Raw genomic sequence first — 15,294 nt, 5'->3', positions numbered from 1 at the left:
TTATCAAAATAACGGAAGTCGTTGCGCATGAATAAGCTTGAGAGTAAACCTGCTTTTGATACTAAAAATAGTAAGATATTAACACAAAACACTTAAATCCCAAAAATATTAAAGATTCATTAAACATTGAGTGAAATATGATGATTTAAAAAGAAATTTACTAAAAATATCCTTTATATGAGTTGTCTGCCCCTGACAAGAGAAGGTGCGAAAAGTCAGTGTTCCATATCCAGATTTCTATTAGACATAACCTTCAATCATTTTATGTTCATGGCTTGTCTCTACTAAAAAGTGCAAGATCGAATGACTTATAAGCCGGGCTAAAGTGGGTATATGTAATATAATTCCAGAATATATGTCAAGATAACCATTTTATTGGCTCATTAGATATGTTCAAGGAGTAGAATTCCAAGACTTTGTACAGATAATATGTTTTATTATTTTGTCTACAAAAGTAGACATTAGGCACAAAAGTGTTCACTCTGAAATTTGTGCTAAACATAAATTATAATTGTTCAGAAGACTTTCAAGTCGTTGGCTTTGACAGTATGAATACCTAAACACTGTGGAACACTTCAACGCATCTTCTCTGCACTCCAATATTACATTTGGAGCATTTTGTCCCGCTTTTCTGTCCACATAATGAGCAATGCTCTTTTCTTGATGGCTCTGCATAATGATTTATTCCATCAAGTCGGGGATCAGGGATTCTTTTTGACAATGGCCTCATCCGACCTCTTGGTATTCCTGGACTAACTACAGGGGTACATCCTTGGGCAAGCAGCACAGTGGCTCGTCTGACACCTAACAAATCTAATGGTTGCCTCCTACCTGCCTCTGTAGCACGGTAAATTTGTTGTACCGCAAGATCTATACAATACATGAACACTGGCCACCACCACTTTTTTGGTATGATAGAGATATGATACTTTTCAACGCTTTTGTCTATTATATCCTCACCTCCCATTGTTTGGTTATAAGGCTGAATAAGATATGGTTGTGGAAGGCGGACCATAGCTCTTGCCTGCTTTGACCACCGTGTTGCTTGCTGCAGAGGCTCAAACCAATGACAATTCGACACCACGTTCACTATATTGTTGTCATTTTACCTCACCACTATGAGACCTTTGTGTGCGTCATACCTTTTATCATAGCTCCCTCTTAGTATTTTCCCGAAGTCCTCCACATTTTTGACTGGACAATCTTCTATTTGGTTTGCGCGGATGGTCCCTGTCTCCACTTGCACTATCTTCATCTGTCAATTCATCTACATGGAGTGGTTGAACATGTATGCCTGCCCTTTCATAGACACCTTCATCCTCAAGCATTGATATGATTTTTTTTACCGTATATGTTCTGTAAATATCAGAAATAAATAATATTACTCAAAAGGGAAAAACGTACCAATTTGATCCAAGTGTCTACTTTTGTAGACAAAAATTAAATAAACTGTTATAAAACATTTGTTGCACACTTCTGCAAAATATAACATAAACTGAGCAGAAATAGAATTATTCTGTAAAAAAACAAACATATTATAGTAGGTACAATGTATATAATGGATAATTTTACATACCTTTTCCTATTAGACATTTTCAAAAATATTTACAAGGCTAATTTTACCACATCTCCAATGAAATGACACTGCAAATTCTGTAGTGGTCTACATTTTGTCTAGAAAAACATACCAGTTGACCCGTATTAGGACAGCAAGTATAGAATAACACTGATTATCAAATATATGCTCCTAATTAATTCTCAGTGTACTGTTAACTTCCAATGTCTACAAAAGTAGACAACAGGCGCAAATAGTTTTAAAATCAGAACAGTTGACTTTCCCATACGTGAGAACCGCTAGGATAAAAGTTCGCATTATAAATTACATATATTATATTTTGTTTGTTTGTTTGGTTTGGGTTTAAAGGGCGCCGATACGACAAATTTATCTGTCAAGTTTTCGTGTTGGCGGGTATAAATGTGTCGTGTTGGCGCCCTTTATTTGTCGTGTTTTCGTGTTTTCGCCCCGCCGACACGAAAACACGACAAATACCTTATTTTATATAATTACTTTATCAGAAAATGATCAAACTTGTTATATGCGGTAGGGTGCTGGCCAAGACTAAGCTGACCCGACCCGGGGAGCCATGAGAATTGCTCCAATGATGTTATTGGACTCGGTGAAGGTAGTGCTTGGGTTTTCAGGACTGTCTTGACTGCTTTGAGAAGTTCATATTTTGAGAATATTACCGGAATTTGACCTATGACCTTGACCCCTAGCCGACCGGGTTTGGACCTGACGTGGCTTTTTTCTCTAGGTACTGGCTTGCCCTTTGCAACAAGGTATCATTTATTAAAATCGGATATCAGGTTATGAAGATATGGCTCCTCAGACAAGGACCACCCCTCTATTTAATATATGAAGAAGTATGCATATTTTCACGAAAAATGATACATTTGGAGACGGTCCTCCGACGAAACCGTCGGGGTAAAATTAAACAAGTTACATATCCGTTTAGACAATGTTTGAATTTAATTTATAAAAGTTATTTCTTTAAAATATCTTGTGTTTGGAACATTCTACAATTATTTGAAGTTAATGAAAAACATAGACATTTTACGTACGGAAAAGTACTGAAATACAGCTTTTTATCTTACACTTTCACCGGTAGACGGGCGACATGCGATACGACATTTTGAAAATGTCGCTTCGTATTGTCGAGTGTCACTTCGCGTGATATTGTTCTTATAAAATATTAAACGTACGACAGAGCACAACCTTATCATACCATTCTTCTTCTCTGGGTACACAATTGTAATTCTGTATTGTCGTCGGGCGAATTAATATCAGGTATATCAAATATTTGTCTTGCAATTTTATAATAATGTTGATATCCTCTATATGTGTTTATATTAGCTAACGGCTAACCCGCCACTTTCGTACTCACAATATCTTCGCTATAATACTGAGTAGAGTTATCAAAATTTAAAAAAAAAAACAAAAAAAAAAAATATAAACTGTCAAAAACACAGACTGAACAGATTTGGTCATTATCAAAAAATGATTTTATTATTCTAGTAAGAAATTGCTTTGATACATTATGAGAAAATACATAAAATGTGGGTGAGGAGTAAAAAGGCAAAAGTAATTAGTTTGATATTCGACATTCGTCTTTCCATATTTTTTTTATGTAACAAAATGGAAATATACATAGAATATAAGTCATTTTTTTTTTATTTTTAAACTTATATTTTCTAGTTGTTTTTGTATAGTTTTGCATGCAGTTATGTTGTGTTCAGTTCAGTAATTGTTGTGCGCATGTCTAACGGAAGACGCCAAAACCAAAACACGAAATATCGACAAATAAGATATTGTCGTGTTTTCGAGTTTTCGTGTTTTCGTGTCGGCGGGGCGAAAACACGACAACACGAAAACTCGACAAATAATGTATTTGTCGTGTTTTCGTGTCGGCGGGGCAAAAACAAGAAAAATCGACAAATAAGGTATTTGTCGTGTTTTCGTGTTTTTGTTTCGGCGTGGCAAAAACACGACACCATGACAAATAAAGGGCGCCAATACAACATATTCTTACCCGCCAACACGGAAACTCGACAGATTAATTTGTCGTGTCGGGGCCTTCTAAACGTCTAGTTTTCGCGTAAAATTAGGTTTTTGTCGAGTTTTCGTGTTGTCGTGTTTACGCCCCGCCAACACGAAATAACAGAAATTAGCCACCATATTTATCATAAAATTAAGTCGTTAATCTAATTATTCTTTGATTTTACTAAAAATAAGCAGAAAGCAACTTTCCTAAATTACCGGTCAAATATTGTCCATGTATATTTTCGACTACATATGAAATACGCATTAGGCAGATGGTCCAATATTGCATTTTTATGTTATATATATGACATATATTACATTTTTTCTTTTAAATTGTGTTTATAATAAACTATTAGTTTATGATTTTGTAGTTTAAGTTTTGAAAAAACTGAAATTTAAATATATATATATATATTTGACATGCAAGTTTTGCATTTTTCAAATTCTAACGGACAGTTGCACCGTCGAGCATTTTCGTTAATTTCCGGAAGGCGAACCCCAGTAAAACAAAACAAATCGACTGAAGGATAAAGTTCAACTGACCCAGTAGCTATTCTCCACGGACCAGTTAGAAAAACCTGCAGCGAATAAATTGTCGACTAAACTTTGCCTCTCCTGGTAATCTGACTTCTTTGATCGATTTTAGTTACCCTGATCAGATGTGATGAGGCAGACGACTCTCGGACAGAAATAATCCAATTTGTTATATGCTGTGCAATTCCGATTAATCCGTACAAAGAAGTATTAGGTACACAGAATGGCAACAGGAGATAATCTCGCGTAAGCTCGTGTCCCCGCATTATCTTACTGAAGCGTTTGCTGACTTGATCACACGTTATAAACAAACTATCTGACAGAAATGTGTTCATGACACAAATTTTTATCCTTCTGCTGTCTGTTTCATACACCGGTAAAAGGAGATCTAATTCAGTTCCCACGTGATGTTGGCTAGATTTGCTCTATATGCCTTTCAAGTTGCCGATCTATTTATTTTTATAGCTCTTTGATCAGTAGCCACGAAAATTTGTTAACCCTAACTGCTTACATTGTACCTGTTGTTTTAAATCATAAATAGTAAATAAAAACGAAAGAACAGGACATATTTATCAAGAATTTCTGTTTTAAAACAATTAAACCTCTTACAGTTCGAGTCGTCTACATAAATGGCGGCTGAAGGCGTGACCTATAAAAATGCTTCATGTAATAAAAATAAATCTGCACTGTTGGGAAGCGATATGTGAAACATCGTCTCCAACTGGCGTAATTCGTGTGATCTATTTAAGACAAATATGAATGTGCATGTTATAAATGTAAAGCAAACAAAGGTATTTGGGACCGTTAGACCCTGCCTTAAACAGCATTCCCAGTCGCGCTACAATCTGCGAAATTCACGCATAAAAAGTCACTTGCACGCAACTTCCATGGGTATAATGCATGCATAAAAAAAATCTGACACCGAAAATGCATTATTCGTCCATAAAGAGCCGAAATGCAAACAACCTGACTTTATTCTTGATCCACATACGCAAATTACCTCAATTCAGACTGTTGACAATTTGCTATGTGTCAAGACGAGTTGAATTTACATGTAAGCTCCGTCAACTACAGGTACTTGTGAGATTTTTGCGAGAACTGTAACAGCGAATCAAATTATGCGTAAAACTAGACGCGATAATATTCAGCCAATCAGCGACGCGGTTGCATCTTTGACACTTTCCGATAATCAATAATTGTCAACATGTGCGAGTGCTTGCAAAAACAAAGTTTTTAAACGTTTTTTTCGTGTGACATTGGTGTTTTTTCAACAAGTTAGGGAATAATTAAGCGATCAGCTGGCATCTACTTCACAATTATTTTGACTCCATTGTAAAAGAAAGACTCGTAAGCTGCTTCTTTATAAAAAAAATTACAAAATGACGGGTTGCAGACTGACTTTCAACGGGCAATTTTCTTCAAATTACTTTTTCATTTTTATTCGAGTCCGGTACTGCTCATGCTAAATTGATAACTATATGCAAGATATAGCAGCATTTTTTTTTTAAATAAAAACTCTGTGGGTAATACTTAACAGCGTCGACTGGAATTTTTGAAAACAGCTTTTTTCAGAATTACGGAATGAAGTAATACTCATTGCATGGTAAATGATGTTTCTAAGAAAATGTAAAGCCCGCCCACTTAGCTCAATAGGGAGACCGCAGATCTACGGATCTCGGGGTAGTGAGTCCGAGCCCTTGGCGAGGCGTATATTCTCCGTGACGATTTGATAAAAAAACATTGTGTCTGAAATCATTCGTTCTCCACCTCTTATTCATGTGGGGAAGTTGGCAGTTACTTGTGGAGAAAAGGTTTGTACTGGTACAAAATCCAGGAACACTGGTTAGGTTAACTGCCTGCCGTTACATAACTGAAATACTGTTGAAAACGGCGTTAAAACACAACACAAACAAACAAATAAGAAAATGAATGGTCACATCAATAGTTTTAATTCATAAACAAGAATATTATAGCCATTATGTTTTTCAAATCGCTTCACAAGCTTGCTTGCAGTAACTGTTTGGGGTTTTATGTTAAGTTCGTAATGATAAATTTGAAGGAAACACTCTCTTCTTCACCTAGAAGCCTCCCTACCTTTCTTGGAGGAGAAGTGAGTTCTCCAATGCAAGCTCTAGCTGTATCCCTGTGGTGCATGTGTAAAACAAACCATTGTCATTAACATATAGATTTATATTGAGGGAAAAATCTTCATGTCTGAATCTGCTAGGCCTATGCTTTTGATATTTGGTATGTTGCATTGCCTAGTAGTCATCTACCAAAGTTGTTCAGATTATGCCCCTGGGGTTAAAAGAGGCCCTGCCCCGTGGGTTGGGGTCTCAAGTTTTACATAGACTTATATAAAAAAAAAAACTTTAAAAATCTTCTTGCCTGAAACTGCAAGGCATAGGCTATTGATATTTGGTATGGTACATTTCTTAGTGTTCCTCCACCAAAATTGTTCAAATTATGTCCCTGGGGTGAAAAGAGGCCCTGCCCCGGGGATACCAAGTTTAACATCTATAGACTTATATAGTGAAAAAAATAAAGATCTTCTTGTCTTAAAGTTCAAGGCCTAGGCCTTTGATATTTGGTATGTAGCATTGCCTAGTGGATCTCTAACAAGATTGTTCAAATTATGCCCCTGGGATGAAAAGGGGGTCACTTGTTATATAGGAAAAAATACTTCAAAAATTATCAGATCATATCTCCTAGACTGTTAAATTATAATTAACTGATGACCCCAAGCGATGACCTACTGACCTACTTTCTTGTTTTTTAAGATATAGCCTTGAAATTTGGATGACATGTACAGTTTTGCACACCAATCTTAAAACTGACTTTCAGTTACCATAAATGTGACCTACTGACCTACTTTCGTAATATTTTAGCATCAGTTTGCCATTTCAAACATGTGGCTCATATTACTCAGGTGAGCGATCCAGGGTTATCATGACCCTCCTGTTTATCTGGTACCCAAATTTTCTGAAGTATATGGGTACAATGTACCCACTTTTCAAAAAGTCACTGGGAATGCTGCTTAAATAAAATGCACACGTCTTGCACTTTCATACTGTATACATATCAGGCCCGTAGGAACGTTGGGGGTGGTTGGGGGCATGTCCCCCCCCCCCCGCCTCCCGAAAAAAAATGTTCTGGCCAAAATTTACAATTTTTCCTAATTTTACACTGAAAATTTACACAAATGCTGTGTGTCTCCCCCCCCCCCCCCCCCGCCCCACCCCACCCCTCTCGCAAAAATTATGAAAACATTAATTGGTTGCGGTCCCTTCCCAAAATGCTTTCTACGGGCCTGCATATTAATATTAAAGGGTTGATATTCCCCCCAATGAATTGTGAAGTACGTACCATTCAATGGTGAAGTGTTATGGGGCTCTCAGAGGCAAAGGTGGGTATGTACCCGAGTCCACAGTTTGTTGGATTTTTAATTTAAAAAGGGGAGTGCTTTTGAGGCATTTCATGGAGAAAAGGTTGTTGATCCGTTCGTCGTTTTCGGGAGGAAAGGATACGCTTTAAGTGTCGGGAATTAATATTTTCATAATTAGTGGAGCTCGCTGTCTTACGGACAGCTCTTGTTATTCTTGACTTCACTTAAATCTACTTAACTCTCCTATTGATCTCAAATAATCTCGTTTTTCCCAGAACCGATGGTTACATAAAAAGCCCGCCTGTGAATGACTGAAGCTGCTAAGTAATTTAACGCCGTTACAGCGCAATGATTCTACACCGTGCGCATGTGTTTACCTGTGATCGGCCATTTTCCAATATGTAGTACACGCGTGTTAAACCTCTGAATTATTTTAACTGCCAGTTTGAAAGTTTTTTAAGGAATCTAAGTCATATATAATCAGTGGAAAGGAAAAATTAAACGCTTTCTATGTATGTATTTCTCGCCCAACAGATTTCGTTGGGCATTACATACGCAAAGAGGAAATCTTTTCCACCACATTTTGAACATTTTCTGGTTTGTTTTCAGACGGGAATATCGACCAGTCAAAAAAATATAACGATATTCAACTCTTGAGTACAATTATTTTGACTACCTGTAACATAGCCTGTGCTAGTCCAAAAATTTGATGTCAGAACTAATTCTGCGATATTTTCGTGATAGGGCAAAATCCATCTCTTTACGTCAAAACCAGTAAAGACCTGTTCTGTGGTGAAAATATATTTAGGTAAAAACACGATCAGGCAATATACTTAAATACGGTGGTATGTTTAGGACATATGTTATTTTTTTTAAGATTAAATTTTCTCGTGCGCACGACATCTTATCTTGAGCGATCAACATCTTATCTCGAGCGATCAACAAATTATCTTGAGCGATAAACATCTTATCTCGAGCGATCAACATCTTATCTCGTGCGCACGACATCTTATCTCGAGCGATCAACATCTTATCTCGAGCGATCAACATCTTATCTCGTGCGCACGACATCTTATCTCGAGCGATCAACATATTATCTTGAGCGATCAACATATTATCTTGAGCGATCAACATCTTATCTCGAGCGATCAACATATTATCTTGAGCGATCAATATCTGATCTCGAGCGATCAACATATTATCGCTCGAGATAATATGTTGAGCGCTCGAGATAAGATGTTGATCGCTCAAGATAAGATGTCGAGCGCACGAAATAAGATGTTGATCGCTCGAGATAAGATGTTAATCGCTCAATATAATATGTTGATCGCTCGAGATAAGATGTTGATCGCTCGAGATAATATGTTGATCGCTCAAGATAATATGTTGATCGCTCAAGATGATATGTTGATCACTCAAGATAATATGTTGATCGCTCGAGATAAGATGTTGATCGCTCGAGATATAATGTTGATCGCTCAAGATAATATGTTGATCGCTCAAGATAAGATGTCGTGCGCACGAGATAAGATGTTGATCGCTAAAAATAATTTAATCCTAAAAAAAATAATTGCATGTCCTAAAAATACCACCGTACTTAAACGAAATAGTAAAACAAAATAAAACTTTATCATTTTATGGCTTAAACATAACAGTAAATCATGTTAATAAAGCGTAAACACTATATGTTTTATAAATTTGGCTACCTCGCTGTATTTACATGTCCGCCATTACATTCTGAATCAGTACAGCTGACAGTGCAGTTGGTCGTTATCGATCACGTGACACGAAGCGGAGTCATGTAAAATGTGTGTTAACTTAGGGCGCGTTGTTCAAAACAGTGACAAACTCGTGCTTTGCCGTTTATTCACATAAACACCAATTGAAAGGAAGGGAAAAAAGGATACTAGTATTCTTTTCAGGTACCTTAAAATTCCACTAATCTTTTTGTTTTTCATGCGATTTAAAAATCGACGCGTAATATCGTCGCGGAAGGTTCACCACAGAAAAGTCCTTCCTATGTTGTACATGGAGGAGCATATTGACCTGTGCAAAAAGTATCACAATATCGCGAATTGCGCACAATTTGTTGGACTAAGCCTGTGCTACATGTATAGGGGTTCAAAAAAAAGACACGAAACAATGGCAAAATACAAATTGAACACAAAATTATTGGTAAGAATTTGTTTTTTTTTTTCTGCAATTTCAGTCATTTTAACTTTATTCGGGGGACTATTCAAATCAGCTGGAACATTCCAGAGAGGAAGTGGCTAGGGGTCCGGTAATCAATAGTCATGTACTATTATGTACTGTTTTTCCAGTGCATAAGATAATTGCTGGTAAAAGGTATGATTTGTTGTTATAAAGTTGTCCTTTTTACGTGTAAATTATAACTATTTATAATTATTTCTATCAAATTATTATTTACACTGTATCGGGTTCGAGGCATATTTAAGGTAGTTCTGCACGTTTGGATCGAAAATTTTTCTACAATGTAGAATTTGATTAAACACTGATTTTTCAAAACTTTATAATATATCTAGACTAGATGCCCACGGGCAACATGTCGAGCACACTCGCTGTCAAAAGGACTGGGAGTTGCACATGACACTCCCTGTCTCACTGAGGCAAACATTTATGCCAAATAAAAAAGAGATTGCAAAATGTTACAATATAAGTTATTTAAAGTAACAACAAAGGGACGTAAATCTTAAAAAAAATAATACTAAGTCCACACAAAAATCCTCACCAGTAGAGATAGATCAAAATTCACCTGAAAACTGGATGTGACATGCATGTTGTACTGCAGAAAAGTGGTCTTGATTTTTCCCTATGACCAGTAATAAAAAAATTACGAATATAAGCTATTTATAGTAACAACCAAGGGAAGTAATTCTAGGCTCTTGCGCATGACACTCCGTCTCATGATGATGAACAATTGTGCCATGTTACATCAAAATCCCTCTATACATCAAAAAGAAATACTCCAGACAAAGTCATTCTTGTATCTAACTTTTGACCTCTAAGTGTGACCTTGACCTTAGACCTAGGGACCTGGTTCTTGCGCATGACACTCCGTCTCATGGTGGTGAACATTTGTGCCAAGTAACATCAAAATCCCTCCATGCATGAAGAAGAAATGCTCCGGACAAAGTTGTCATTCTTGTATCTTTTGACCTCTAAGTGTGACCTTGACCTTAGACCAAGGGACTTGGTTCTTGCGCATGACACTCCGTCTCATGATGGTGAACAATTGTGCCAAGTTACATCAAAATCCTTCCATGCATGAAGAAGAAATGTTCCGGACAAAGCCATTTTTGAATTTGACATTTGACCTGTAAATGTGACCTTGACCTTTGAGATAGGAACCTGGGGTGTGCGCATGACACTCCGTATCACTGAGGTTAACATTCATGCCAAATATAAACAAGATTGCTCCATGCATGTCAAAGTTATGGTCTGGACAAACAAATCCGGACGGACGCACGGACGCACGGACGCACGCACATACACCGAGCAGCCATTTGGACAACTATGTCTTCGCATCCGCAAGCGGGCTCGACAAAAATTCAGCAAATAAAAAGGAAAGGGTCGTGTGCTTGATTTTTTTGCTAGTCTAAACTGATTTGAAAATTTCGGACCTCACGCAATTTTTTAATAATGGGAGTCTATGGGAAAATAGCAACATTCCTTACATTTTCGCGAGTAGAAAAAATTCCACAATGTAGATTTTAATGAAACTTCTCACTGCCATAAATAAACATATGGCCTATAAAATAGTGAAATAAAATGTATAGGTCCGTGTGCTTATTTCTGAGATATTTGGCCATGATTAAAGTGAACCGCCTATTTGAAGCTGATTTTAAGACATTATTTTGAATTATTTAACGTGTAAGATGTTTTATCATATTTTAACTTTAGACGGATAGAGACTGTTACAATTTAATAAATTTATTCACAGGTTGCCTTTAATTCATATACTGATTTTCATTTCCGTACGCCGAATCCAGGCTTTATTCTACGTTTTCCGGATAAATGACGTTACGCCATCACTTCCGGTTTATCAAACGTGCCAAACTACCTTAATATGAGATTTTAACATTGATTTCCGGTAGTCACCGTTATTTATTTACTCAAGCAGTAAAATAAATACAACAATTCATGAGCACAATCCATGTCTTAAATACTAAAGAAAACAGTTTATTTTTTAATTCATCTGTCCCAAGAAAAACAAGGATTTGATAAAAAGCTTCCAATTACATGTACAAATTGTTTTTTATTATTCATCAAAATTGAGATCAATTTATTTTTGGGATTAAAGTGTTATAAATACTTCTGTTCCCTGTCATTTCCAATGTAATCAAAATGACAAGAAAAAATACAAGAGCAAACTTTTGAAATCATCTCGCATTTTTAAAGAAAAAATATAGCCAACACTTTGTAAATACTGTTCTCAGTTATATATATAATTCATATTGATAACCGGACCCCTGGACAGCCCTGTACAGGTTGTCTAGAGGTAAGGTAACTGGGCCTTTAGACTCCAGGGTAAGATGTTCGGTTACAAATTCATAAGTTAGCTATATAGCTAAATCTGGACATATATTTAGCTACATGTAGAAATAGCTTTATAACCAATAGCTGTTATTCAATATATAATGTCAGTATCAAACAAAAACAGTTTTAGTTATATCCCATCCAAATGGTTTATAAGACAAAAGAAAATCCAAAAGAATGGAGGTCTATGTAGTTTCAGTTTCAATACAAGTTGTGAACTTTTGAGATAAGTCATCCACCAATGAGTCTTATGCAGTGATGATTCTCACTTGTGTAAGTGACACTTCTTCAGTGATTTATTGCTAAATATTGCTGCATTTTTATACGCCTGTCTCTGAAAGAGCGGGGCGTATTATGTGAACACCCGTGGCGGGCGGGCAGTCGGCGTCCAAAGCATGTCCGCCCCCAAGTCAAACAGTTTTCATCCGATCTTCATCAAACTTGCTGACAATGTTTGTGGGCATAATATCTCGGCCAGGTTTGATAACCAACCAAATCGCCCTAGGCACTCTTGGATTATGCCTCTTGAATTAGGCCAAGTTCGATGACAGGCGTATTTTGTGACAGTCTGGCACTCTAGTTTGAAAATGTAACTGCAAAGATCTTGGTTTTGTGTTCTTCGCCTTATTGTCGTTAATCTTACAAACCATTTGGATGTGCTTGTGATCATTTTACGTTTGATTTCGATATATTTTGTGTTATTGTTATTGGTTTTATAGCTTATCCTACATTTAGCTTTAGATACAGCTAGATTTAGCTATACAGCTAATTTGTGACTTTTCTAGGACCTGATCAGTTGCCATTCTATCAACAATAGTATTTGCTCTTCTTTAAAAAGCGAAGCCATATTTTTGGATATCAATTTTCGACTTTTCTGTTTATTTTTCTAAACAATCCGACTGATAAAGTTAACATAACAAGTTTTAACAAGTTCAACCAATTTATCTTAAAAATTTAAAAATACAATCCATGTGCTACAAGTGACATGCATAAGTATTGACATGTTCACAAAACATTTATTTACTGGTTATAAACAAAAATAGATATTACAACATGAATCAATTTACATGCTAAGTAGTAGTTAAAGTACTACAAATTACATATTACTCAAAAAAAAACAACAAAAAACAAAAACAACAACAACAACAAAAACATGTTGTTACGGTAGTTATGGCAGGTACACGATCTTTAGCATCCCACTCGTCGGTTACCTCTCTTGTGCATTTGTTCGCCATTTTTATCCACATAGTTCTTTGCGAAAAACTTTAAAAGTTTCAGGTTTATTGAAGATTCGATACAATGCCGTGTATTATAGCCCAAATAGAGGTAAATATGACAATTTAAAACACAATGCATATACAAACATCCTTGTGAAAATTTCTGTTAATGCGAAACATTGAAATTTTGTTGGGTATAAATGTAACTTACAGATTGGATGAGACATGAATGTGATACTAGGCGTGATTGATAAAGTTTTAAGTGTCTGTTTCAAGTTCGATTTAAATTAGGCAAGTAAGTGTAATTGTCAGGGTTGGGCGGTAAATTCCACCCATGGTATTTACCGCTGGTATTTACCAGACCATAAAATATTACTCAAGTGGCAAATAATTCTTAATCAAATTGAATGACTTTAAGATATTTTATTTAAGAACTATTTTTCAGCAAAACAGTGTTTAAACACTATTTGTACACGATGGGCAGTTATACGAGGTGCGGTTGCCTAATGGATAAGGCACCTGCCAACAATCGGCAGGTTGAAGATTTGAGCCCTGTCAGAGGCAGGGTCTTGTTACTGAAGAGAGAATGGTAGGTGAGCCGCCAGCTAGTTAATAATGGTTACCGATTGCCTACCTGCCTGGTACCGGGCATTAAAAAATAGGAATCTGGAAGTATTATGCATGTTTAATGTATGTAGGTGTCTCATAAGCCAACTTGGCTGGCACTTTCACTATGGGTGACACTATAATAAACAAACACTTTACTATACGTCGAGTGTAGTAATTTCACGAGGGCGGCGTGTATAAATAGTGTTCAAACAATGTTTTGCTATAAATCATTTCGATTATTTTACGTCTTTTAGTGTAAAAACTAGTTCAAATGTGATAAACTGTTGGATGTTTGGCGCCAAATAGTAGGTCGTCACGATCCTTGTTTACACACGTCAGGACCAGAAATGGTAATATCTCATGCGGAATAGTTCAATTAGAGCGCAAATGATTGCAAATTATTTTGCACAGCGAAATACCAAATCAGTGTGTTTGTAAATGAAGCAAGACAGTTGGTTGAGTTATGTGACATTTCGTTTTAAACGTGTTTTTAAGTAAAATGTTTGATCAAATTTGAAAGTGCTATTTCGAAGAAAAAGTAGAGCTATTGCACCCGCCCAAGCATCGGCGTTGCCGTTGGTTAAAGTTTTTGATAAAGTCCAATATCTTTGTTACAATCAAAGCTATTGACTTGAAACTTAAAATAGTTATTTACTATCAAAGTCTACACCAGGAGAAACTTTTCCTTTAACTCTGTTTGATTTTTGACAGAGTTATGCCCCTTTTTATCTAAGAATTGCTTTGTTAAACTTTTTAATAAAGTCAAATATATCTCTGTTACTATCAAAGTTTCTGACTTGAAACTAGAAATAGTTATTTACTATCAAAGTGTACACCAGGAGAAACAATCCTCATAACTCTGATTTAAATTCTGACAGAGTTATGCCACTTTTTAACTTCGATTTTTGTTGGTTAAAGTTTTTGATAAAGTCACTGTTACTGTCAAAGCTTTAGACTTGAAACTTAAAATAGTTATTTACTATCAAAGTCTTCACCAGGAGAAACAATCCCCATAACTCTGATTTGAAATTTGACAGAGTTATGCCCCTTTTTAACTTAGAATTTTTTTGATAAAGTTTTATAAAGTTTTTTTACTGGCAACGCTCTAATTCAGAGTCAAGCACTGAAAAAAATCGAGCGCGCTGTCATTAGACAGCTCTTGTACTTAGAAATCAGTTAAATTTTTCATACCAGTCCATATTTTACCTAACCTGTTTGTCATATGGCTTTGAAACTTTGATCACTTGTTTACCATCATAGTCTACATTATGTTGGCAAGACTTCATAACTAGGACAAGGCCTTTAGCTCAGTTATGGCCCTTTCTTGACATAGAAATTAGTTAAGTTTTGCATACCATTCCATATTTTGTTTAAACTGTTTGATATATGGC

General features: G+C 36.1%; 1 protein-coding gene across 1 annotated transcript; it reads right to left on the bottom strand.

Moving 5' to 3' along the window:
- Positions 1–556: 556 nt before the first annotated feature.
- LOC128553465 (piggyBac transposable element-derived protein 2-like) lies at positions 557–1,015 on the bottom strand. The gene has a single exon (XM_053534619.1). It carries the CDS (start codon positions 1,013–1,015, stop codon positions 557–559), a length of 459 nt encoding a protein of 152 aa, XP_053390594.1.
- Positions 1,016–15,294: the final 14,279 nt, after the last annotated feature.

This window comes from Mercenaria mercenaria, unplaced genomic scaffold (genome assembly GCF_021730395.1).
Source record: "Mercenaria mercenaria strain notata unplaced genomic scaffold, MADL_Memer_1 contig_3858, whole genome shotgun sequence".
NCBI lineage: Eukaryota > Metazoa > Mollusca > Bivalvia > Venerida > Veneridae > Mercenaria > Mercenaria mercenaria.
This window is presented reverse-complemented; position numbering and strand designations above follow the sequence as displayed.